The sequence below is a fragment of the Herpailurus yagouaroundi genome, unplaced genomic scaffold (assembly GCF_014898765.1).
Source record: "Herpailurus yagouaroundi ecotype Mexico unplaced genomic scaffold, PumYag 140, whole genome shotgun sequence".
NCBI lineage: Eukaryota > Metazoa > Chordata > Mammalia > Carnivora > Felidae > Herpailurus > Herpailurus yagouaroundi.
The window spans coordinates 84,330,078-84,356,854 of NW_024412395.1; the positions used below are offsets into that span (position 1 = coordinate 84,330,078).

Here is a 26,777-nt window from a genome sequence, read left to right on the forward strand (position 1 = left end):
CCTCAAAGGCACGCTGGGGTGGTGCAGGAGGCTTGGGACAAGAGGAGCTTCCAGCTGACCCCACAGAGGGGAGGAGGCCTTGTTCCGTGAGGTTCAAATAATTGATGGAGGCGTGGGAGGCGGTGGCCCTGAAAATATCCTTTCTATGCGAAAGCGATTGGAAAACGCGGTTTCTCCGACAGCCGGGCTGCTGTTGCATGTCGCACAGCAGAGAGAGAGTGAGCAAGCTTGCGGAGTGCTCTCTGACTGCAAATGAAGGAGAAAATGCGTTCCCAGTCCGCGCCTCCCTACACAGGATTCATTGAGCATTTATGGCCTGAGTCCCTTCCACATGCTGGGTTAACAATCACAAAGCCACATGAAACTGTAGTTCAGGAGTTACCGAGGTCTGGAAATGAAAGGGCACAAATCCTGAGAGGGACTCACAATGTCCCGAAGAAGAAAGAGGACAATAAATAATGAGGAGAAATTCAGTTTGTCAGGGATGGGATCTGAACTGGCAATCACGCTTGGCGGCAAGGCATTGAATTCTCGCAGCTGGTGTCTTCAGTGTCTGTGGCCCCCAGAGGTGTGGCCGTGTGGGTGACGTGGGGTTTTTGTTGCGCACAAGGATGAATGCTGGCTCTCGGCTTACTTAGACACGTGGCATTCTGCCGGTGAGCGGGCCCGGGCCGGCACTGGCGATACACTGCTCATAAGGTGCACGCAGCGTATAGGGGGCTTATTGGAAGTGGCTGGTGGTCTCACCTGGGCGGGGGGGGGGGGGGGAGAACACGGTCATGCGCTGGCTCCCGGCTCTAGGAGGAGAGTGCCTATCCTTCCCTGAATGAAGTGGGGACAGGCAAAGAGACCCTCCTCTTTAGCGCTACGGTTCCCCTGTCTGTCACGCTGTGAATGATCAAAATGGGACACATGGCACCACACCTAGAGAGGCCAAAGATCGTTTGCAAACACAGCCTCCTTGTCTCCTACCACTGCCCCGAGGCTGCTTGCCCTCGCTGGGGAGACTGGAAACCTTGAACCGAGAAAATGCTCCACTGTAATGTCGGCACTGATTCGCTCTGGAAATGTGAGTTTTTAAGGCAGTGGATTTTTTTTATTATTATTAAAATTGCCATAGTAACGTGGCACCATTCATCTGAAAATCACGGCTTCTAGATATTACCAGGTGTCACACACACACACTTTCCTCATTTGACGAATAGGGAAAGTGAGGTAGTTAATTGAAGGACCTCCTCACCTTAACATGTTCAACCAGGTCTGGTTTCTCATTGACTTTGTTTATTTCAGTTGCAAATATCACTTGGAAATGGCAAGCCAGAGCTGGCACTGGATGCTAGGTGCATGGGCTGAGTCCTCTCCCCAACCTACTCTTTTTCATGCCTTCTCTCCCCACCCACCCTGCTCAATAAGAAACTGGTGGAACCTAGAAGCTGAGCCAGGCAGGCGAGGGCCAGCGCTGAGTCGGAGTGGGTCCTGAGGGAGAAGGAGGAGTTTCACCTGACAGCCTCCCTGTCCAGGCACAATGACTAAGCAGCGCTGGCCAGAGGGATACTGTAGCATAAGCTGATTTTAAAAGCACGCAGATGGACTGGGATGCTATTTAAAACACTATTTGTAGGAAATCTGCTTTCGGAAATACCTTAGCACTGCACATTTTGACAGAATGCTGTCCTCCCTGGCTTTATCCCTGGTATTCATTCTGCAGGGAAGCTATTCCTGAGAATTGAATTTAGCTTTCTGGGCTCCTTTGGAATCAGTCTCAACTTTTTCATATTGGATGCATTATTCTTTCTCTCTCTCACTTTCTCTTCTCACTCTTGGCTAAATTTCTTTGCCCAGGAGCCAAGGGGTAATTTCATTTTCGTTTTGTTGTTGTTGTTTGGTTTCTTAGTGAATCCGTCCTGCCCACATAAAAAGTGCTGGGGCAGAGGAAAAGCCCCTTCCCTTCCCCATTAGATAATTCATTCTCTGGCTAACCTAGAAGGAGGCTGGAGAATGGAAAGCCTGCCAATAAGGCGTCACCCCCTCCCCACGCTCCCTTGCCCCACCGAGGGTGTGGTGGGTGACGAGGGAGACCTGCCCGTCCTCCCCTCCAGGGGTGATCTCTGCTGCTCCCCCATTAGCAGACCCGTCTCCCAGATGTCTGTATTTAACGTGCAGATTCCGCACCGTTCGTGGGGCGTCGGCGCGGCTCTCTGGGCTGTTCGGGTTGAAATAGTCGAGTGAACCGTGCCAAATAGATTTGTCAAGTCTGCTGCAGTTTGATTCGATGCCATGAAGGGGAGGGGGGTGAGGAGGGGTGTCGGGGACAAGAGGGGGAGAGGCTTCGTCTGGGTCGGTCGCTACCACTGGGTTCCTCTTTGCAGCCACTGGATGGATGGTGGGCGCCATGCCAGGCCGGACAGTACTGGGTGGTGGGCTTGAAAGCACAATTCAGGACCTGTGAGCGAAGCATAGCAGAGGGGAAGGCAGAGGCTGTTCTGCTCCACGGTGCGGAGGGAGGGTTTGCAGACACAAGCCCGCGCGCGGGGTGTGAGGAGGGGATGGTGCCGTTGGGGGCAGAGACGTGGGAACTTGATTTCCATTCCTGGGTCCCCGTCAGCACCAACACGGTGTGCCAAAGACCAGGGAATCGGGGAAATCGGAGAAAAACAAGATGAAGGAGTGCTGGCGGTGGTGGGGGATGGCTATGCTATCTCCTTGCTACACACCGTTTACAGTTTGGACCCAGACCGGGCTGAGGCAGGGCCTGGGCCTACGGCCGAACGACTCTTGTCCAGGAAGTGGGGACCAGGGAGCTCTTTCCAACCTCCCTCGGCCTCCAAGCAGCCTCCTCTTTGTCTCTTCCCACCCAGTAGGTCGTGACGAGGTTGCCTATGGGGGAGGCATTCCGCTATCGTGGGGGGTATTGCGAGCATCCTCCTGGCAAAACACAGCCGACTTACGCAGGCCACATGTACAGCACATCCCCAAATCCTTATCCAATTACACATGCCATAAATATATGGAACCTATGATTTTCCTATAGGGTGGGCCCTCCTCATGCATATTTATGGCGTAACCACAAGGCAGAGAGCTTGTCCGCCTGATGGAGCCCATATCCAGCCCATGTGCTCCCTTAGATTATACAAATTGCTTCAGATCTGTTTCTTCAGAAACCACAAGTAGAAAACGACTGCTTTTGGTTTCGCCAGCTATATTAATAACACCCCAAACATTGACATAGTGTTGTAAATACGGTATTAGAAGGTTCGTGTACGTGCCTATAATTATAGGCACAATCATGTGCACGCAAACCAAGAGAGGGGCATAGAGAGAGATGGGAGTAGCTGGGGGCATGAGGCCTTGGCCAGCACCCCACTTATCTCTGACTTGCTGATTCTGGGAGTGTGCACTGGAGGGAATGAGACCGAGACTTCTAGTGTCAGGACAGAGAGACAGAGGCCAGTGCCCTTATATGTCTAAGCAAAAGCCCTTGCCTTCCTTCCTCCCCTATTTGGTAAGCGTGGGCGTCTCCTTGTTGACATAGCCCCGGTTACCTTGCTCTTAGTCACAATGCTGCTGGCTGTTCTGATGTACTTGGAAGAAATCTGGGCTCAAAGAGAGAGTCTGTGGGGGTGCTAAACATATCTTGATGGCCAGACTGAGGATGGGAGGGGGAGGACAGGGATGAGGTCCAAGCATTTTCAGAATTACCCTGTAATGAGTGGTGGAAACGCATGAAGCTCGTCATACTAATGCAATCGTGGCCGCCAACGGGATCAGAGAGCCTTCAGGTACCACCTCATTCGCTTCAGAATGTGGCACTGTTTCAAAGACTGGAATCGAAGCTCTTAAAGTAATTTGCCCCAGGACCTGGGGAACCATGGAGTCCCCAGGAAAGGCACCTGGTCATGGGGCTTTGATCTCTAGGAGGGTGTTCCCAGCAATCTGATCTAGGCCTGGCTGTCGTCTTGGATCCAGAGGGAAATCAGCTTCCTAGATGTTCAGTCTAAGGGTCTAGAGGTGTGCATATTCCTGGAGAGCCTCCATTGGTTTTGAGATCTGAAGTTGGGCTCAGACAGTGTGACTCAGCATGGCAGGCTCTTGGAGTTACATCACAGAATGGGCTGCATCCTAGAATCTTGAAGATGGAGTTGCTTTGCGTTTGATTCGGCCATATCCCTTCAAGACACTTAAACACCTCGCTTCAAAAATTCTCTGCCCTATATTTATTTTCTGGATTAAAACAAATGACTTCGAAAGCCACTTGAGAATTTAAAACCGTCTGAAATTATCAGAGACTTAGGAGGAGAGAGAGTGGTGTCCTGAAACCAAACCCCCCAAATCAGTCGGCAAACGGAACCACGCGGCGTATATTTTCAGATCCCCTTAGATGATGCACTGTGTGACCTTGGAAATTTCTCTTCATGGCTCCGTGCCTCAATGTTTCCCCCTGCCCAAATGGAATGGTGCTGCGGCGGCTCTTGGCAGAGCACCTTGGGATCTGTAGATGGAAGGCTGTCTGCAGGTGGAATTAATGTATTAGACCCACAAAGCTCTTCTTGAGCAGAAGCAAGTTATCAGTTTAAAAAGTAACAAGGCCCCATGGGATATCTATCTGCCTCCTTTAAGATCGGAGGTCTGGAAGGTGACCTGATAAGTCACCCAGACCTTTCCCTGCATCTGATGGGCCCTGTGCTGGAGCTGCCTGAGATGAACGTTGCCCTCCTCGGCTCCAGTCTTCTGTGAGGGATGCAGTCGTTCCCCTAATTAACAACTCACAGTTTTCAAAAAATACCTTTTTTTTTTTTTTTAACCTCCTGGCAGATGACTGCATTCCCCTTATCCTTTTCATTGTAGTTTTTGTTTATTGTGTATGAGACGACGACAATGACACAAGCCGTCAGCTGGGAAATAGCCTCAGCCTTCAGAAGCCATGCGTATGGTTGCCTCGTCGAACCAGGGTTGCGTATGTTCCGAAGAGAGCCGATGCCCTTTCGAAATTCATGTCCCCCGGTTTCTCTGCCCCCTTCAGTTATAACTGAGAAGAATCCAGGGCCCTACGTAATTAAGTTTGTCCCTTATCCATTTGCCATGGGATGAGCTCAGACCCTTAGCCTCTCCACTTAGGAAGCCCAAGGGAAAATGTCATTACACATAAGCTTGGAACCTTTTTTCTGTCAGGCTCCTGTGGCCGGCTTCACCCAACTCCCATGAGTGCTGAATTGTCTCTGGGAGCTGAGGCCAGCCTCCCTGGCGCTTACGATGCTCCCTGCCAAATTCCCAATGCTTTCCATCTCACTGCTGTGCACTGAGGCCAGTGGGACAGAGCGAGTGAGCAGGGCTTATAAAAGGGTGTAGTGATTCTGCTGGGGCTGGAAAAACTCTTCTTTGCCCTAACTCCAGCGTCTCTAGATGAGCATTGGAATGAACACCTCATCTGGTAGGTTGTCGGGTTCTTTGCCATCACCATTTCCCTGCTCTGAGATTTGCTGAGATTCCGCTGGAAGAGGAATGCGGTTGGCAGAGAGTCTCCGGAGCCTGACTCCCATACCCTTTCACGCTCTCTTCTGCCCACCTGCAGGTTAAAGGCACCTTCTCAAAAAATGTGACAATGTGAGAATGCCTGTGTTTCTCTCCCGACCTTCCCGGGAGGACATTGGCCACTCCCTTTCATTGCTCTGATGCTATACTCTCCCCCACACCATCTCTCCTCTAGCCCCAAATCCCTGAGCTGCCCTCCCCTCCTCTTCTCCTTGGTGCTTTCCTGTCTCCAGTCCCAAAACCCTAATCCTGTTAGTATGCTGTGTTCCAGGGCACGGCGTCTCGATGGGGGTAACATAATCCTGCAGTAAATCTAACGGGGACCCACAAGGCACACACAGATGGGATGCACACATCCCACCCACCTCCGCCCTCACCGTCAGGAAGAAACCGGCCTCCCCCGCCCTCCACCCCATGACACGTCCCTGCTCCTCTGTGTTCTCCTTTGCGTCAGCAGAGCTGCTTGATGACAAAAACAGCCCTAAGTAAAGGAGCAGGAGACAGGAGGGCATCATGGTCATAAATGAGCATTTGGTGGTTAAGGAATTTTCTCTGCCCTGCCCCCCTTCTTCCCCTCCCTTAAAGTCTCCCCCACTTCTCTCTCATATCTGTATATGTATACACATCTATATGAGACACATCCCTTCTGACTCTGTGTCTGGCTAAGTTCCCACATCCACTAGAATGAAAGCAGCTTTAAAAAAATTTTTTTATAGTCTTTAAGGAGGAGTTTTAAGAGAGAATTGTCAGGGCCATGATTTACAAAAAGGAAAAAAAAAAAAAGTGTCCATTACCTTAACATCGTTGTCCCCGAGTGCAACAGCCCCCCCCACCCTGCCCCCCACCCCTTGCCTGTTGGGTGCAACAAATTAATTAAACAGGATGGTGTTCATTGATTAACAATTTATGTTTATGTGTAGGCCCGGTGGCTGGTTTTAGAGAAGATGCCAGGGAAGAGGGTGGGAGAGAGCAGACAGGCCTTTGGTTCTGCAGTAAGGATGAGGCCATTCAGTTGTTTCAGAGAGAAAGTTTTAAAATCTGCCACTGGTTTCCCCAGTTTCTGCCCTCCGTTCCTGCCACCTCTCCCTTCTGCCTGCTTTGTTCTCCTCCTCCTTGAGTGTCCGTGCCAAGTAGATTGAAAAGGAGAACTTTGGATGCAATGAAACATTTATTAGCAGAGAGAAATATTTATTTTAAAAAAAGGGGAGGAAGCAGAAGAACGTCTCCTGCACAATTTCTACCTCAGGGCTCCAGCCCTGTGTTGCCTTTGAAAAATTGCCTGCTTTCTTTGCGGTCCCTGGAGCTGGCCACGTTCAGGTACTTACAGCAAAATCGGAATAAACTGTAGGTCATGCCATAGGTAATGAAGAGACAGGCGTGTGCAGACTGAATACCAAAGCCCTACTCGGATGGGAGACGGTGCACGTGACGAGAGCCCGCGTGTGTCAACTATAGGGCCTGCCTGCGTGAGGAAGGTTAAGCAGCCGGCTCACAACGCGAGCCTGCACCTTATCCCTCTGCCAAGAAGCTCAAAGCCTGCGATGGACGTGAAGCATCCACGCCGTCCCGGGCACCTGAGTGCTGACGGCAGAGATGAGGGGGGTGACGGCGAGGGATGTGGGCCTGGCAGGAAACACCCCTGCCCAGAGAGGCCTCCACCTGGCCAGCACTTCACTTGTTCTCAGCTTTGCTAGAGTCACCGCATACTCTTAAAAGAAGACTTAAGGACAGGCTCAGCGGGGAACGGTGGCTGTAACAAGCAAGGGGATGAAAAACAGAGAAGAGATGACCTCAAAACCATCAGGGATGCCTTCCGGCTAGACGTTTCCTAGTAGACCACATATATTATTTTCTTTCATTTCACGTGCTGGTATACTCCACACCTTAGGAGCTCGTAGGCATGGTCAAAACATGTTGGTTTTCTTTTCCTGGGTGGGGTATAGAAAGTAACCACGCTGGGATGTTGGGTGGCAGCCAAGTTAATTGGCAGGTGCCCCCTCCCCCCAGAGGCGCAAATCAGAAAATCTTTGCAGTGCTGCTGGTCTCAGATTCTGTCTTACTGCAAGTAAACCAAAGGTCTCAGGAATCAATTGGAAAGTGTTGGATTATGTTCAGAATTCAGCGAGGCACCAAATGGATTATCCAAACCACTTTGTGCCCTGAATTCCTTTTTAAACTTGGTTTACAGGGATGCACTTGAAGAAATCTATGTGTTCAACACACACACACACACACACACACACACACACACACACTTTAATAATTACATCAATCAATGCTATCCTTACCTCTTAAAAAAACTAGGGATACACTAGTTGTGCATCCCTACTTGAATACACTTCTGGTTTTCTTTTGGGGTGGTAAAGCAACCATATTAGCATTTTTCTTTTATTTTTCTTAAATTTTTTTTTAACGTTTATTTATTTTTGAGAGAAAGAGACAGAGCATGAGGGGGAGACACAGAATTGGAAGCAGGCTCCAGGCTCTGATCTGTCAGCACAGAGCCCGAGGCGGGGCTCGAACTCACCAACCGTGAGATCATGACTGGAGCTGAAGTCGGGCGCTCAACCGACTGAGCCACCCAGGCGCCCCAGTTTTTCTTTTAAAATTAACAAAAACGTATACCATCTGCGACATCCAGCTTTTAAAACAGATGTTATCATGTTATCACAGTTTGATGATCTGGGTGTCTTATGCTTATCTGGGCGTGTACCATATACTGACGATCCACTGATTCTTCTCAGCATTATGGACACCTTACTGTCAAGTTACGACCTCGAAGTGGGACATGAGAGTCAATGGCTGTTAGAACTTGAACCCTCCCCTTTGAACAGAGACCCATTTGTCACTTGTGATGTTGCTTTCACTGTAACATCTGTCCTGGGTGTTGTGCAGGCATTGGAGCCAGCGGGGAGGGCTGGTAGACTTTAGCGTTCACCTGCAAGCCTGTTATTGAGTTTATCTTCCTGAAGGAGAAACCAAGGTATCTAAGGATTATTGATTTGCCTATAGTGATTCAGTGAGTCGGCAGGGAGTAGGGAATAAAACCAATTTCCTGGCATCATTTCCCATGCACACAACCCCTTACCTTGCAGCGCCTAGACGAGATGCCAAGAATCCATCTCCGAGAATTTGATCAGAAAACATATGAAGGGTGATTCTGAAACCACAGAAGCATTGAGAAAGTCATAAAGATGTATAATATATGATAGCATTTACCAGCTATAAATAGGAAGATGCAGGGAGAAAAATAGAGACCTTGTAAATCCATTGGGTCAGGAGAAATAGAAACTGCTTAATATTTCATTAAAAATGGATTTTCATAAATTGCACTTTGATATCTTTGGGTGCAAGACAATATGTAAGGACTAAGGTGTTGTTATTCATTACTTTCCATTATTCATAATTTGAACCGTTATTGAGCGAAAACATCAACAAGGTATACTCTCCCTCTGAGTGGGGCACTCACCATGTGTTTTGGGCACTATTTGAAGCGTATTAAGACCCACAGCACTCGTCTACAAAAGCACTCAGGCTCTAAGGGACAATGGACAACTAAAATGCCCTGTTACATTGCTGGGGCAGTTCTAGTTGGACACTCTTATGCAGAAAGCCTTAGAATCTGGGGGCCAGCAAAGACCTTACAAATCAACTCATTTAATAGAGGAGGAAGTTGAGGCCTGGGGGAGGTGGAGGTATTTGCCCACACTTCCGAGTTAATCGGCAGCGCAGTGTCTGTCCTGGCTCCTGCTTCCGTGATGTCCGAGGATTTTTTTTCCCCACTCCACCACACTCAGTGTGAAAGGTGTATCACAGGTTTAATCAAACAAGGTGGGATTCCTTCAGCAAAGGGTCCAGAGAGCAGGGGCAGATCTGAGCACAAAGTCAAGGGCAAACAGGAAACCAAGAAGGATAATTTGAGGCCACACTGAATGAGGCTTCATGTGGTTCCAGGCAGGGGCAGGAGCAGAGTGAGCAAAACGGAATTAGAATGACGCGGAGTTGGAGCGGTCAGCTAGGTGGCCTCAGCAGAGAAACCGCGTGCCCGTCCCCTCTCCGACTGGGGCCACCGTAGGCGGAGATCCAGGGGGCTCACCCAAAGTCTGGGACCTCGTGCCTCTGGGGGAAGACCAACCCCCTCGCCAGACTGGGTCACTCATGTGTGCGCGTGGCCACGCCCACGTGCAGCCACACTCACGCACATGCCAGCCGCCCAAAGGCAGTCCAAAGACACAGTCATTTCCTTACCGAGCGGGAGGAAGGAAAGGTTTCGCACTGTTGTCTGCCAAGGCTGAAAAATGAAGGGGTCAGATAAGATAAAATTGGATATTAAAAACACATAAGACGTGCTGTGTTTCTAAACGGTACCAGCGTGGTGTATATGTTGTGGATTAGCAGCTGTGTTAAAGTTCAAATCCACTCAACGCTCCAGTTCTGTATTCACATGACAAATCAAGCTTCCCCCCCCCCCCCATATGAACTCCTCAGCATCTCCGGATGGAGGCCACACACACTCACCGTCACCGTCCTCAGGGAGCAGGCTGGTGGTGGCCCCCCACTGCTCCCAGCACCCTCCCCAAATAAGCAAAGTGCTGCATTTGCTTCTGCTCTGCCAAAGGAACAAAAACAAACAAACAAACAAGAGCTTCTGCCTCACGCTGAATTCTAGGAGGACTGAGTCATCTCATTCTCTTGGATTCAGTTCCTCCATTCCTTTCTCAGAGCTGCAGAGTCCTTTAGAAGCACCCGAGAAGCCATGGAGTGGGCATGGCCAGGCCAGAGCCGTCCTGCACCCTGTCCCCTCCTCCTCCGGTCATCCTTCTCCAAGATTAAGATCACAGAGGCTTGGGTACCTCTCTCCCCTTCTCCCCATCGGCCTTTCCCCAGGTGTCTGACCTTAAGCCTCTTTCCTCCTGTTTCCCTGGCCATTCTTCCCTTGTTTTGTTTTCTCGCCCCTCTTTGTCCCCCATCACTGTAAAGGAAGCAGCCAAATCAAACCTGTGAGAGAGACCGGTGGTCAAGCCGTTCTGCCTCTTACTCCCTGCGGTTAGCAAGGCAGCAAAGGAAGGAACTTGGCCTCAGGGCTGGGCAGGAGGCTCCCCAGCAAGGAAAGGGAAGCAGCAAGCTGGGCAGGCTGTCGGGGGGGAGCTCCCCTGGGTCGGTGGGCTTAGCACCAGGAACAAGAGGTTTAAACTGAATATGGTAGGCCAGTGAAAACCTGTTTCTTCCTCGCCTTTCTTCCATCTGTCTTAAATGAGCCACCTCCCCTCATCTGGTCGCAAAAGGTGTAGCGTCTCTTACCCTTCTCCCCCCCACCCCCCCCCCATCAGTGCTGTGCTATTAAATGGCTCTAACTTTTGACCTCAGCAAGTGGGAAATATGAAGGGTTCAAGGTTGCCAAATGGCAGAGTTCCTAGTTACAGTTCATGGGAAAGAAAGAGCCACGTTGTTAATTAGCTCTAAGCTGCCGTGCAACCCACTCCTGTGACCTAGAGCTTTCTATGTCAGGATTATAAACACACATCCCTGAACAGCAACTCCACCTCCATTCAGCCCATGCTTGGAGACCTTAAGGGCTCCAAGACTCCTAGCCACCAACAGAAACGCTGCAAATTTATTAAAAGAGATGACAGTCAACGTAGGAACCCACAAGCCTACAGCCTAAAAACATGGCAGGGGCTTTGGATCCAGACAGACATCTCTGAGCCTCCATTTTCTCGTCAATAAAGCAGAAATAATAATACTTACCTTCTGGGGCATTATAGAGGTAATTGTGTTTACACAGTGTCTGGCTCAGGGGTATTCAAACATCCCAGTTTCCCCATCGTCTTGTCCCAGCCCTGTCATGTCCAAATACCTGGCATGCTATAGGTATCATGAGCTGAAGTATTTAGTCCCTCGACCCAGAAGAAATTGCTAGGTGTTGCTGAGTTGGCCGTGAGTAGATTTGCAAAGTCTCCTGATTGTTAGAGCTATGACAGGTATGATTTAGAAGTGACGGTTGGTTGGTCTCTCCCTCCACCCTTAGCCAGAGAAACCAAGAGAAACTCATATATACTTGCACAAGCTACTTTTTTTTTTTTTTTTTAATGGAGAGCACAGAAAAGCATAAGGTCCATATGGCAGTTATTGATTTGGGCCATCTGGTAAACTAGGACTTACTCCTACCATGTTGGCTTAGAAGCTACTCCCAAAAGCCTTTCCTCCCCTAAGAGATGCATTGGTCAGATGGGGACAGGGATGGATTTCATTACAGGGCGGGGATTACAGTGAGAGGAAGCCAGAGCAGGACTCTGAGAGACTGTCTGCAACCCTGACCCTACAACAAAGACCAGAGAGAACCAAAAAAGTGTTGATTGACACAGGGCCATTAGGGGTAGATGGTGGGTGGCCCCATGCTCTCACCCGCTCATGGAGCAGGGAGGCCTCAAAGTAACTAACAAGACAACTGTTGAAGCACTTTATAAAAATACCCTGTGAATATTCCTATATGCCTGCACCATGACGGAGGGGGAGCATCAAGTTCAAGCTAGTGGGTGGGGTCTGCCAGCCCTAAAAGATGACCTTTCGGCTCCATTTTTAAAGAATATTCCACTTTTTGTGCCTCTCCCTCTCTCCGCTCCTGAAAGCGTTTTCCTTTTCAAGGCAAACGTGTTTCCCTCTGCTTGCTCTCGGCCAGAGGCAAAGTTTTCCTTTCCTTTAAAAGTTTTTGTGAAGACCATTTATTGTTTTCACGTGAGAGCAGCGTGAGCCATTAGATTTTTTTTTTTTTTCATGGGGCTTCTAACAAAGCCCCAAACAACAAACGCACTGAGTCTTTTTAAACCGGAGGGAACTAAGGTTCAGCAGAACTTCTGCACTGCCTTCAAGGACTGTGTTGAGTGGCCAGCCTACAAGCTGGGACTTCAACGGCGGTTTCCCGTCTTCCGCTGCAGGTATTCCAAGCCAACAACGATGCCACGGAGGTGGTTCTGAACAAGCTGCACACGCCGCTCCTGACCAGGTTCGTCAGGGTCCGGCCCCAGACCTGGCACTCCGGCATTGCCCTGCGGCTGGAGCTCTTCGGCTGCCGGGTCACAGGTGAGGGGGTGCCCCAGTAACGCTGGGGAGCTGATGGTGCCCTGGGCTCTGCTCCCCCTTCCAGCCCGCTGCCCATAGCATGACTGTACCACGTGACCTCTCCCGAAGGTCCGCTTTCACCTGGAACTCAGTTTATGAGCATCTAATGCACCCCGACTACAGACCCTGCCTTGCCGCACGCCACTCATCTGTGTCTTAGCCACTCGGTCATTGGCGGCACGAGTGTGTTCTGAAGGTCTGCTGTGCCCCAGGCCCCACACCGGGAGTGAAAGTGGACAGGAAAAGTGAACAAGCAGATGGGGTCTCTAACATCATGATGCTTTTTCAGGCTGGTGGGCAACATAGATAATAACGTCATCAAGCACTGGATAGTTATAAACTAGGATGCGTGTAGGAAGGCAAAGAACAGGGTGCTCCGAGAAACAGTGGCCGAGGGGACCTGACTGTTGATTAGAAATTTGGGGATGGCCTTTCTGAGGACGCGACACTTAAGCTTGGGGGTGAGTAAAGGTTAGCCTGATGACGACTGAGGGGAACAGCATTTGGAGTGGGAAGAGCAGCACGTGCAAAGGATGCAAGGTAGTAATGAGCGGTGATAACAAGTGGAAGCAAAGACCTGACCCCAGGTACGTGTCCATCCAGTTGGGAAAGCAGTCACCCAGGAAGCAGTTCAGGGCTCGGCTGAACTCCCCCCGCACTCACTGCCCTGGGAGGCTCAGTGGGGACTGGTGTCACTGGCGAGGATACGAGAGCCCTTGGCTAACAGTGTGAGCGCTGAGATGTGCCAGGCCCTGTGCCATGAGCGTTCATGTAGTAACTTATGGAATCCTTACAACAACCCCCGAGAGGTAAGTTCTGCCACCAGCCCTCCTTTAGACTTAGATAAACTGAGGCACAGAGCAGTGCAATCATTTGCCCAAGGTCAAACCGCTAGCAAGCAACAAAACGAACGTGGACCCAGACAGTCTGGTTGCCAGTCTGGGCTCTTAACCACTGTGCTTGCAACGGAAAGAAATCGGTGCTGGCCGACAGCGTTTGATAGTCGGGTTCTTTTGTAGCTCCCTATTAACGGGAGGTGGTACCCGTTAAGCAGGGTGCCAGCCACGAGCTGTTACGTTCCTCCCCTCCACAGATGCCCCCTGCTCCAACATGCTGGGGATGCTCTCGGGCCTCATCCCTGACTCTCAGATCTCAGCCTCCTCCACCCGCGAGTACCTCTGGAGCCCCAGCGCCGCCCGCCTCGTCAGCAGCCGCTCGGGTTGGTTCCCCCGGGTCCCTCAGGCCCAGCCGGGCGAGGAGTGGCTGCAGGTGGACCTGGGAGTGCCCAAGACGGTGAAGGGCATCATCATCCAGGGGGCTCGTGGAGGAGACAGCATCACTGCCGTGGAAGCCAGGGCGTTTGTGCGCAAGTTCAAAGTCTCCTACAGCCTAAACGGCAGAGACTGGGAACACATCCAGGACCCCAGGACCCAGCAGCCGAAGGTAGGTCGTTTCTGGAAGATTCCCTAACGTTACCCCAGACAGAGAAGCTCAGTTTGGAGGTGCTGACTGCCCAACTAGATAGTCTTCACCGAACCCCTATGTTCTAACAAAACAAGCATTAACTTATACGTTACTCTGTGCCACACACTGTGCTAAATGCTATGTTTAATCCTACAACATCTCTAGAGGGGGAGATTGTTTTGCTGCTCCCGTGTTAGAGATGACAAAGCTGAGGCTTGATGTCATACCTGGGGTCACCGTGTATACCTGTGGAGAGCCACAGTTCGGACACAGCCTGACTCCAGAGCCCAGACACCTACCCACCACTCAGCACTGCCTTCCTGTAAAGCGTGATACCCTTTATACCCTCTTTCACATGAACTTTCCTTGGAATCGGCCAGACGTCCAAACGGGATGTAGTTTTTGGAGGCTAAACTGTAGAAACGAGGGGATTACTTCCAAAAACAACTGTTTTGTTGTTGTTGTTTTTTTTTTTTTTTTTTTTGAATGTCACTGCACTCGTTTGTATTTTCCCAGTCCTGACTCCGCTTCGATCTTCCCACCTCTCACACTGAGGCTGGGGAGAGGCGGGAGACACTCACCCAGGCCAACGCAGCCTGCCCCTCCCACCATCAGGGAAGGAAGGTCAGCCCTCAACACGGGGTATGGAGGAGCCCCAGCAAGGGGAAAAGACATCGTGCCTTTGTCCTTCTCCGGGTCAATCTTGGGGGTAGTCAGGCGTTCTGATCCTAACTGCCAAGTTACCCTTGTTTTCCTCAGAAGAGCAGACCCCTACCAAGGAAGGGGACTTCCGTGTCTCCGTTTGGCCGCCTTTGCTCAGCAAATGTTTCCATTCCTAATGCAGAGGCACGGGCTGGTTTGGAGGCTTTGCAGCACTGATGTAAACACCCAGCTCACAGTTTGGAAGCCCGGAAAGGCTCAGGAGTTGATAGCTAGAACCTGTAGTGGGCAGAGCAGAAGTTGGATCATGGGTTTTCCCGGGGAGAGCTGACCCTGACTCTTCTGGACCGTTGTAGGAGCCTGGGAAAGGAGATGATCTTAGCCAGGGTCAGGGCCTGGCCCTCCCGATGACAGTGCCCCCTTTTGGAATTGTGGGCATCCTGCAAGTGAGGCAGCCCTGCAGCGTCCCTAGGTGCCACAGCCCCTAGCACGTCTCCACACTGGCATCACCCTAAATCGGTGGCTTCCACGTGTGCTCTCGTTTGGGTCCCCCACCCTCCTTTGACCGGGGCAGCCATACTGTCCTCAGTTGAGGTACCTGGGCTTCAGGTGAGCTTTGTTGTGAGAGAATTGGCTCTGCTGAACAAAACTAAGGAACATAGTCTCAGACTATCAAATGTGTGATGAGACGATGTTGTCATTAGCCTATTGAAGAGGATGGCTTTACCTTCAGCGACCTCAGTGACCTGAGAGCTATCAGTGAGCTGGGTCCCACATCTAGACTTTGTAGCGTCGCAACAAGAACTTCTAAGACAACGGGCAAAGCAGCCTCAAACTCACTTCTCCACCCTCCAGCCAAGTCCAACTTAAGGCTTATTCGGAGCCTAATTCTTTCCCGAGTCCTCAGTCTCCCGTCCCAAGATAGAAGACAGAAGCTGGCAACTGCCACTTGCGTTTGCTCCCTCTTTTCCATGTTTCTGGGACCCTAGCCATCTTCCAACTGAATCAAAACCTCAGTCTGAGAATGGAGCTCCTGTGGGTTGTCATGTCCAGTGAGATAACTATGAGGCTGCCTTCTGGATGGGGGAGAAGGGCAGGAAGGGGAGAAGGAAGAAGAGGGGGAGAGGGGAGGGCGTCCCACAGAAGAAGGGCTGAGTGGCCTGTCTCCCCTGCAGCTGTTTGAAGGGAACATGCACTACGACACCCCGGACATCCGAAGATTCGACCCCGTTCCTGCACAGTACGTGCGGGTGTACCCCGAGCGGTGGTCTCCAGCAGGGATTGGGATGCGGCTGGAAGTGCTGGGCTGCGACTGGACAGGTAAGGCCCGCCTTCCACTCCAGGGCTCTCGCCCACGGGGTCTCGTGAGCCTGGCTTCCCGGGATGCCCTGGGAGGAGCCCAGACCGTGACACAGATGGGCAGAGGGGGCAGCCTTCCCTGCTGAAGCTCTGTCAGCTCAGAACCCGACCCACCCCAGGCCCTGCTGTGTTCCCCTGCCTCAGACCACAGGCACCGCAGCCTCTGGGCTCGGGACAGTTTCTCAAGGGATGTGCTTTGTCTTTTTTGAAGGATCGTTTCAGCTCTCCAACCCAAGTCTCTCAAAAACAAATCGTAACCACACACGACCCACCCAAATTCAATTAGACCCTGACTCTTCAGGCCAGAAGGCTGTGGCTGTTGATTTAGGGAAGAAAAAAACCCCCTCATGATAATAAAGTAATCGGTTTATGTCTGAATCTGGCCTCCAGATGTCAGTGGCTAAGAGACTTCATTTTCATTTTGAAGCCACATCTGTAAAAGGCATTTATTTGCTCAGAAGGGACCCTGTTGCAGGGAAGCTGACGGGAATAGGACTTCTTCCCAGTGTGGAGCAGGAGTCTTGTTCATTCCCGCCCGCCCCCTCCTCAGTGGCCCAGGCTGGTGGTGGCGGGGGCAGGGGGGTCCTCTAATTCTCCTTAATGTGGATAAGGCCCACCGAGCATGCCCACACTTCTTGTTTCTGGAAAGCACCCCTTTCTTCTGAGTCAGGCCCCACCTTCCCTCCGGGCACCTCCTGTAGCAAAGCTGGCAGCAGATCTCACCCGGAGCTGGCTCACTGCCCTCCAGAAGGGGCTCAGGGGGGCCACGTGAACCCAGTGCCAGCAGGAGCAGCACACAGGCCGAGCCACCCTCCCTCTCTCCACCAGAGCCCCAGGTATCTCCATTTCCCTGTCTGTGCCGTACCTTTCGCCAGCTCACCCAGCAGGGTAGCGGGAAGGATTAATAAGGGCATGTCGGAGAAGTGCTTCTGGCTCCCAGGGAGCAAAGTGCTGCCCGTGTGCTGGCCACGATGGCACAGAGGAGGAGCCCCATTGAGGCACACAGGCTGGAAATCAGGCCCAAATTAGCCTCTCTCACCTTTGGATTGAAGGCAGCCCCAGTGAACACATTTTAGTAGGAAGACACTTTATTCCCCGTCACGTAGGGAAAAGGCCAATTCGCTGCAGCCTGCACGTCAGCTGTCTGCTTGCAGGTGCTGAAAACTGCCGTCCAACAGGGGTACAAGCTGGCTTCATTTACGGCCTTTTCGAAATCAAACGGTTAGAGCTGCAGGGGAGCCAGGAGCTTGTAGGCCAGGGGCTTTTAAACGTTTTCGACCATGATCGACGGTTGAAAATTTGTATCACAATCCACTTGACTTGCAGGCACACACTCACACAGTGTGTGCGTGTGGGCTATAGTGTATTGTTAAGTGCCTGGGCCCTGAGCACAGATTGCCAAGTACAAGCCCTGTCTCTGCCGATCGCTGGCTGCATGACTTCAGACGAGTTACTTAGCCTCTCAGCATCTTGGTTATCTCAGCTGAAAAACAGGGATGATGAGAGTATATCTACCCTCCAGGGTTGTAATGAGGATTCAGTAAAATAATGGGTGTGAGCTGCTTAGACTGCTACCTGGCACCTAACAAACCTGTTATAATGAGTAGATACAGTGGAACGAGAGGTTCCCAGATCAGTGCTCACTTTCCCCATGTGAGCGTACTCTGAAATATTACAGGTCACGTTCAAAAAATGCTGGTCGTGACCCGACACATTGATTCCACAACCTGCTAATGAGTGTGGCACACACTTTAAATCAAAAAACAAAAATCACAGATCTAGGCCAACCTCTCTCTCACAGATGGGGAAACTGAGTCCCAGAGAAAGGAAGCTACTTGCCAGAGGTCGCTTAGGTAGCTGGAGGCTTACTCCTGCTTCCCTCCTATGCTCTGGCCTTCCGTGCCCTGCCTCTCCCAGGCTGGCCCTGCTTTATGACTGGCAGGACAGTTGCTAATGTCCTTTTCCTCTTATTGGCCCCCTACCCCAACCTGGCCCAAATTACCCTGGTGATGGTCAGCAACAGGTTTCTCATTTCAAAGTCCTGCCTGGCCATTCCTTGGAACATCAGAGTTGGGGCTTCTTACCCTCCGCCCAGCCTCCTTCCCTTTGAAGTCTCTGACATCTGGTTTCAATTGCAGGGGAGCACTGCAGTTTGATGGGCAGTTACCTCTGAGCTCCCAGCAAAACACAGCAGACACGGCCCCGCCTTCTCACTTTCCTTCACACGCCCTGCCCTCTCGCCTCATCCGCCCTCCGTACCCCTGGATTTGACATTATCCGTGCCAACCAGCTTCCTAACATCCCCCAGAAACTATTCTCCTAGGCCATGTGGCTTTTTTGCTGTTCAATTTCCCATTCCTTCAGCGACTCATCCCTGGTTCACTTCATTCCTACCCTGAAAGGATAGCAGGAAAAATAATAGGGCTGGCCTGAGTCACTGCAGCTAAATAATGTGACAGGGCGGGTTCACCTGTTAGTTTGTTTGTGTTTCAAATAAATGATTACTTCTTGCTTTGCTGCCCATAGTTTGCTTTACAATCGAGTTTGAGATTTTGTGACACAGTGACAAATCTGAGCTTACAAATTAGGACACTTCGAGGTTATTTGCTATTTACTGTGAGCAAGAGGCAGATACGGCAAAGGGAAGTATGAAAGGTTATGTGCGTAGTATTTAATAGCAGAAAGGTGGGAAGTCGACCGTGAAAAAGCTATTCAGCGTATTTAGCGATTTCCTTCAGCTCCTGGCTTTATTAAATGGTATCCTGAAGTGTGCCTGACAAAGGTGCCTAATCACATACAATAGTGCAAAGGAACATGTATAGAAATGGGAAGAACAATGCACGAGCTTATTCGGAGAGTCGCGTTGGAGGGCAGCTCTGGGATGAAGACCCCACCCCGCAACACACAGACTTGAGCGCCACTTACCAGAACCCCTCCTGGCCCCACCCAGGGCCTGACTCATTGTTTTGTTCATTTCGTAAGTAAGTTGCTGAGTGAATGACTGGCGGGAGCAAATAGACAAGTGAATGGAAGGGTGAATGAATCACCTAGAGCCCAGGTCAGAACTGACTGCCTGCAGCCAGGTTTGGCCCGGCCAAGCTCTGCTGCATGCTCCTTATTATAATACTTTGGACAAGTTGCCAACACTGACAGGTCTAGAGATCTCCCATGGGAATTTTTGGCTTCGCGTGGGAAAAAAAATTTTTTTGCAAGATCTGGCCGCATTGGGCCACGTCCCTTCAGGCCTTCAGGGTGCTGGAGCCGGTCCTGGTGGCCGCCCTTAAACTGGGCGTGCGAGATCCCCTCTGCCACCTTCTATCCCCCACTCTACTCTCCTGGCCCCCAGTCAGCTGTCTTGCTTACAGTAGCCGTTTGCGGTTCAGTAAGCATTTGAATTTGCCACACCCTGACCTGACCTAGAGGCACAGGCCTAATTACTTCCACCAAGTGGAGCATGAGTCCCTTTGAGTCCATATTCCTTTCCATTCAGTTTCGTGCAAACACGAACAACAATGTCTGGAGTTACACCTCCCCAGCTGTCTGGCTTGGCTCTTGGCTTTGCTATTGTGCTTCTGATTATCTTGTTATAGGTGGGCCGCATCGGTCAGTTAGCTTGGGTTCCATAAAAGTTCTGTGTGAGTCAGAGAAGATTGAAAAGAGAACATCCCTTCCACGTAAAAGCAGGGGTGAGTCGGGCGGGAAGGCACGTCAGGAGCCACCGAGGGGCAGTGCACAGGAAGCTCATTTCGTGAAACACCGGGATTTTCTCAAAACTGTTTTTAGAGGGACACCGTTCATTTCGTGCACATGCGTATCACCCACGCTTCTGTCGTAGACAGAGCACCCAGAGCACGGGCTAGCCTGCCTCGGGGTCAGGTTCACCCACGTCCACCATGGCCCCACGTGGCCTCTCATGCCGGCTCCAGGAGCTCTGCTATGGAGTAAAGAGCACGGATTTGTGTCCATGCCTCTGTCGTGGCTGTTTCTGCAGCTTGGGACCATTCTCGCTCAACTCAGACAATGCTCCTAACTTGTTGATAGCGCACAGAGGTGACTCCGGAGCGGTGTGTGTGTGTGTGTGTGTGTGTGTCCATCGTTAGTAGTTGTCCTTTCTTCCTCCTATAAGCCCACACTTAGGGACACCTGGGTGGCTCAGTTGGTTAGGCATTTGACTTTTGATTTTGGCTGAGGTCATGATCCCAGGGTCTTGAGATGGAGCCCCACATTGGCCGCCTCGCTGGGCATGGAGCCTGCTTAAGGTTCTCTCTCTCTCTCCCTCCCTCCCTCTTTCTCTTTCTCTCCCTCTGCCCTGCCCCAGCATGTTCATATGCGCACGCTCTCTCTCTCTCTCTCTCTCTCTCTCTCTCTCTCTCTCAAAAAATAAAAATAAATACATAAAAAGGAAACTTAGTTTGGGGCATCTTCCTCCTGCTGGGTTTCAATGCAGACTGCCATACACAGTGTTCATTCCCCTTTCTTTGCCATTACACAGACTCGAAGCCCACAGTAGAGACACTGGGACCCACTGTGAAGAGTGAAGAGACCACCACCCCATATCCCATCGATGAAGAGGTCACGGAGTGTGGGGAGAACTGCAGCTTCGAGGACGGTGAGAATTGGGGTCAGAGTCATGGTTCATCCGGGATGGCAAGGTGCTAACAGTCAGAGGCCGCTGGTCTGTGGCTGGGGCAGGGACCTGGGTGTCCCATGGTCAGAGGTCAGGGATGTGTGTGAGGTCAGAGGCCATTTACAATCACTCTGGAAACACTCAGATATTGGAACAAGCGGTGCAGCCTATAAGTGGGAACCCAGTGGTCATCAGCTGACGTAAGAGTCCATCCAGGGAGGACCCCCCCCACCCCTGCTTTGAGAAGGCTGCCTTTCCAGCCCTCACTTGGCCTTAGAATCCTTGGCCTTTTGCTACTGAGCTGTGACTCCACTGTCTCCAGTCAGGTGAAGATCTGACGGTCGTCTGGCTGACTTGGTCTGTGGAGCACAACGGTCAGGTTAACACAGCAGTTAACCACTCCTCGACCGAATTTCGCTGTGTCTTTGCACACTGCCGATTGAGAAAGCGTAATAACCATGGCTCCATCAAATGGCACATCCCATCCTCCATGGGGTGAGCCCAGGTCAGTGACAGAGGCAGGAATGGGCAAAGGCACCTCAACCCTTCCTTCAGATCACAGGGCCTCCTGGTTCCGGATCAGCGTCTTCACCTGGGCACCCTGCGTCACCTCCTTTCTCATCTTGTAAACACATCTGAGTGACATAAAAACACTAATTGGCAGAGCCCAAAAGAACATCACCTTACCGAGTGTGAGGACATTCCCAACAAACCACAAATTTCGGAACACCTGACGTTTCTGGCTAGAATGTAATGCTTGCCAGCCTCCATTTACAGTACATTACTGATCACTATTAAACCTTCATTAAATGAGATGAGGGAAGACCAGTGGAGGGACTTGGGGAGTGGCAGAGACACACAATGTAGCCCCCACCCAGTAGGTGGATGGCACAACCTGCCGAGCCCATCACACCGGCCACTGTGATGTGAACGGTCGCACTGACGGAGTGGACGGCTCCAAACAGTGACTGCAAAGCAGAATGGGCGGGAAGCCAAAAATAAATGCTGAAGTTGTGTGACTGAAAAATGATAATTTAACGCATATGCTTTTAGGAATGTGCTTTTGTATATCGTGTGGGCGCGGGGACGCTCTTGGTCAGGGTTAGTTGAATACAGGATTCTGACATTTTAATGAACTTGTTTTTGTTGTGTGAAGAGGAGAAAGAGACTCGGAGAATCTTCCGAGGCGTGTTTCAGATAGTTGGAGAGCTCACAGTGGAATGCACAGGGAGTTAATATACAGCATGGGATCAGCAGAGTTAGCTTTGGTGGAGGGCAGGAGGACGGGGCTCTATCCAAGTGGCAATCCAAAGGGAAATGTCAGAGTTCTGCCGCAGACTTTCAGCAGTTTTGTATAATTTTCCCGTTGATAGTGGTTTGTTTCATTTTAGCTTTCTTTGATGGTTCCTCCCTTTTCTCTCTTTCTTTTCTTTTTCTTTTCTTTTTCTTTTTTTGCAAAAGGTCTTTTTGTGGAATTTGGTTCCTGAGCTACAGTATGCGTGTAAACATTAGAGAGGAATTATGGTATATTGAATTACTCCATATTTTTTAACGGAAAAATAGAAATTCAGAAATTGTTGGGAGAAGGGGAGCGAGGGCTAAGGGCTGACTTTTCCAAGCCACAGGTTGATGCTTCTGTAATAGACTCCATGTGTTTCCTCTCAAGTCAAGCTGACTTTGGCTGAGGGCAGGCAAACGTGTAATATTGTGTCTTGGGAAGGGGCGGCCCAACGGGAGCCTGGTGGCAGTCCCTTCCCCTCAGAGGTGGGCCTTCCTCACCCCCATGGTGTGAGCAATTTGTTCCCACCCATCTGTTGTTCCCTTTAGACTTCCTAACCTGCATTCGAGGCCTTCCCCGCGGAAATTCCTCTCTGGGAACCCTGAGAAGGGAAGTGAGAAGGCCAAAGACCCTGCTTCCTCCCCGCTGCTAGCATCAGCCAGCACTTTTCCGTTGTCTCTACGGCCACGGCCGGCAAGCCTCCACATTTGGATTCCCGTTTCCTCTTTCCCCCACCTCCACACCCGCCCCCACTCAATCACACATCTGGCCCCAGCTTACACTGGGTTTTTAGAGCTGAGTGGGAGCTTAGACAGGTGAACAACGAAGCAGACCGGACAGGCCACGGCACGGCCACTTTGGACATGTCCACGAGGAAAGCATTCCCTAGTGCCCCGGGATCTTGGCCTGCAGGCTCTCAGTGCCGTGCGGAATTATGTTTTCTGCCGGTCAGTGCTGAGCTAGGCAGCCGGCTGGTCTGGCCCCCTCGTTCTGCCCTAACACGCCAAATCACCTACCTGGCCTTGGCACCCCACGGGGATGCCGGGCTGACCCTGTGTTCTGGAACAAAAGACCTATCACAGGAGGTGAAAGACTTCCTTGTTTCTGAGCCCACTTTCTCCGCCCTGGCCAGCACCTCCCCAGCATTTCAGCCTCTCTGGATGTTAATGGGCTGCCCCGTCACTTCTGAGAGCCAGGTTGGCAGGAACCAGCCTTCCACTGAGGCACCGGGGAGACATTCTTCATTGGCACTTAGGGAACAGCAATTTTCACATTTGTCTGCTCTCTGAGGTGGACAGAAGAGCCTGATTAGAGCCCGAAGCCATTTGGTGGCCTCATTTATAATTGCTTACTCTGGGAACCACTGGCAGACTTGGCTTTCATGCCTGGGAAGGATGAGACCAAAGGCTGACCCGAAAGCCAACGATCGCCAAGATGAGTTAAATGAATAAGCAAAGGGAGCCGCTTCTTTCTCTGCCCTCCACTTAGGCCTTGCCAGCCCTTTCAATGGCACCACTGTGGCTGTTGTCCGAACCCATTTCATTTGCCTTCTTTGGGTTATTTTCCCCCCACTTTCAGACAAAGATCTGCAGCTCCCTTCAGGATTCAATTGCAACTTTGATTTCCCCGAGGAGCCCTGCGGTTGGATGTACGACCATGCCAAGTGGCTCAGGAGTACCTGGGCCAGCAGCTCCAGCCCACACGACCGGACGTTTCCAGGTAAGCCGGCTAGAGACTCAGCGGTGAAGGAGGTAAGGGGAGCCTGCTCCACGTCTCCCAGCCCCAGGTTCCCCGGCAAGCTTCGTAACTCCCCACCACAGAGCAATCCTCTGCTCTGCGCCCACAAACCACCACAGTCCTTGCTTGCAACGTCACCCTACACCATAGCTGGCTGGCGGTTTCTAGCCCCGTCTTGTGATTACAGTGCAGCCTGGAAGCTGAGAGGGAGCAAGAGAGGCCAAGAGAAAAGAAAGGAAAGGAAGAAAGAAAGAGCAGTTGGGAGGTTTTAGGAGACGGGATGAGTCAGTGCCTCCCTGTCTCCGTAGCCAGCGCTCACGGCTGACACGGCAGAGCCTCTTGTCAACACCAAGCCGCCTGTCGTTCCTAAAATGCCTCCTTAGGAAACCCTGGCCTCGAGCCTGGCTGATACTTCTCCGAGGGTATCATCGCTTCAGCAGCAAACCAAGCTGAGGGTCCGAAATGCTGCCACACCCAGGGGGTCTAGTAGAGCGGCCTGGCGCTCAGCCTCCAGGAGCGTGTTGATGCCTGTCCTTGAACTGTCGTCCAGCCGCTCTTTCAGAGCCAGGTTTTGGCAGCCCCTCTTGGCACGGTGGCCAGAGAGGGCTTGCCGGTAGCCCTCCTAGAAGCCCATAGAATCAAGGGTCGTCTACCCTCTGCACCGCAGCGTGCTTTTACAGTGGCGTTCGGGTCAGGGTTTCACCACCAACTCTGAGGAAAAAGAAAAACCCTGGTTTGTAATGTGTGCAGCTTTCGGGGACGTAAAGACGCCTCCTGTGGCGGAGCTGCCAACAGGACACGATCGGGGCGGGGCTGGGAAGCACAGTAACTACACGACATCGTTTTTCGCCATCAGACGGCTAGAATAGATATGAATGACGTCAGGAGCATTGATACTGATAAAAGGTATTAAAATCATTAGGAAGCGTTGAGTCTTGAGAATGCATGGCCTTTCATTTTCAATATAATTTATTTAATGGTAACTTTATGTAATTTAATCTTTAGTAATGACCGCGCTTACCACCTGCCTTGCAAAATTCTGGAAATTGTAGCAGTCTGCTCTCGCAAGCCAGCACATGTTGGCTCCCGCACACCGCTTGTTCAGTTTCCATTTTTTCTGCACCCCTGGCCTGGACCTCGGGGCCCCATAAGCTTTTGAGAGGAAAGGGGTTAATTCTGGAAATTAGTACATCAAATGTTGCCTGACTAGAGAATAAAGGGAGGAAGGGGCCTCGCCTTCTACAGGGCTCCCCAGAGCTGCTCTGCAGCCCCTCAACCCCAAGGACTGGTCGCGTCCCCTGTCCCCCAGGGGACAGCAGTGGGACAGACGCCAGGAGAGCTCTGCGGGCCGGCCTCCCAACACAGCCTGCACTTGCTTTCCTGGAGGGTCACAGTGTCTGCTCTGGAGAAAAACATTTTCATATTTCAAGTGTTTGTCTCTTCAGCATTTGAGTGCTTGGAAAGATTAATACCTGAAGATCACCACGGCCTCGGGCAACGGGAGAGAGTACTCACCCTCATCCCAGCCTTAATCACCCCCCCCTCTCGTTCACTGCAATAATGTTTAATTAGTATAATGAGCCTCCTGCACGCTGGAAAAAAAAATACTTATTTTTATAACCCAGCCTGGATTTTTCATTTCATTTCCTCTCCTTTGAGACTTGGCCCAATTAATTGGTTGTTTTTCCCAACCTCCACTTTTCATCCCAACATAAGGAAGGTTTGTGGGGTATGCATGAGTGTATGCACGCATAGTGTGTACTTGTGGGTGATGTGGGTATGTATGTGTTTGCATATGTGTTTCTCTCTCAGGGTGTTTGTGGGTTTTGTGTGTGTGTGTGCAAATGTCACACGATTTATGCGTAGGTGTTTGTGACTATGTATACACGTGTGTTTGCATGCGAATGTGTGTGTGTTTGCATTTGAGTGTGTTTGTGGTTCGTATGCATGAGTGCCGTGCGTGTGCACGCACATCGTGTGAGGTGTGTACAGGGGGGCAGCTGGGCAGAGGCGCTCTGAAAGAACGGATGTAGATGGCACAGCATGGGGAGATTTACTGGCTCTTACTCAACATCCCTCTTCAGATTCTCCCTAAAAATTTGGCCTCCTCCCTTGCCGTCTTCTGAGCAGACTTTCTCTAAAAATGTCTGAGGCCAGCCCTGTCCAGGCCACAAGGCCACCAATTAGCAAGTGCCACTTCTGGGAGAGCTTCAGTTACTCTCCATCTGAGCCTGGCCTTGACCTCTGTCCTTCTGTCCCTCTGCCCGTTCACCTTGGCCTCCCCCTGCTGCGGGTCTCACCCTCACCTGAGTGCCCCCTCCACTGCCCTGGCTACTGGTTGGAAATTCTAGTTCTTGTCCTCATTCCAGTTGATTCATTCCACCCTGCAGTTTGGGAGGGCTTTTCAGAGCAAGCTCGCAAAGCACGGGCAGAATTGCACCCGTTGGCTGGCTGGATGGGGACAGAAAGAAAATTAGGGCCATAAGGAACTGCTAGATGTAATGTTGTTTTTCCCTTAAGATATTGAGAAGGAAAATAATTATTTCCCTCTTCCAGAGGAACCCCTGACGTTTGAAAAAGTGGCACTCGTAACCTGTCTCCAGAAAACAAAACCGTGACATTCTTTTCAGAACCCTTCCTTCTATCCTCTGATGATTTCAAAAGTCGTCTGCTGTGTTTCCCATTTTCCTTCTCCTTACAAAACTCGATTTGGGGCTTTAAGCAGGGAAGGATAGAAAGCCCTTTCCGTTCAGGGTGGTCCTTTCTTCAAAAAAAGAAAAAAATGGGGCCCCGAGGGGAGCAGTTGGGAGAGAGGAAACAGCTGTGCTGACCAGGGACAGGGCAAATGCTGGACCTTCCCAGTCAAACCCAACAGCCCTGTGTCCCCCACACTTCGCCACTCCACAAAGAGGAGATGCTCTTTAGGAGAAGTGTGCCAAATGTTTTACCCGCTTATTGGGTAGATAAACAAAAGTAATTGTATGTAAGAAAGGAGGCGTCTCC

General features: G+C 51.1%; 1 protein-coding gene across 4 annotated transcripts in view; it reads left to right on the forward strand.

Moving 5' to 3' along the window:
- The window catches only part of NRP2 (neuropilin 2), a 116,589-nt gene that overhangs the window by 47,222 nt on the left and 42,590 nt on the right, over positions 1-26,777 (forward strand). For all 4 annotated transcript variants that reach the window (XM_040475974.1, XM_040475976.1, XM_040475977.1 and 1 more), the window contains exons 8-12: positions 12,465-12,609; positions 13,742-14,091; positions 15,948-16,092; positions 20,624-20,740; positions 23,616-23,756. In XM_040475974.1, coding sequence (XP_040331908.1) covers positions 12,465-12,609; positions 13,742-14,091; positions 15,948-16,092; positions 20,624-20,740; positions 23,616-23,756 — 898 coding nt within the window. The remainder of the gene's footprint in view (positions 1-12,464; positions 12,610-13,741; positions 14,092-15,947; positions 16,093-20,623; positions 20,741-23,615; positions 23,757-26,777) is intronic.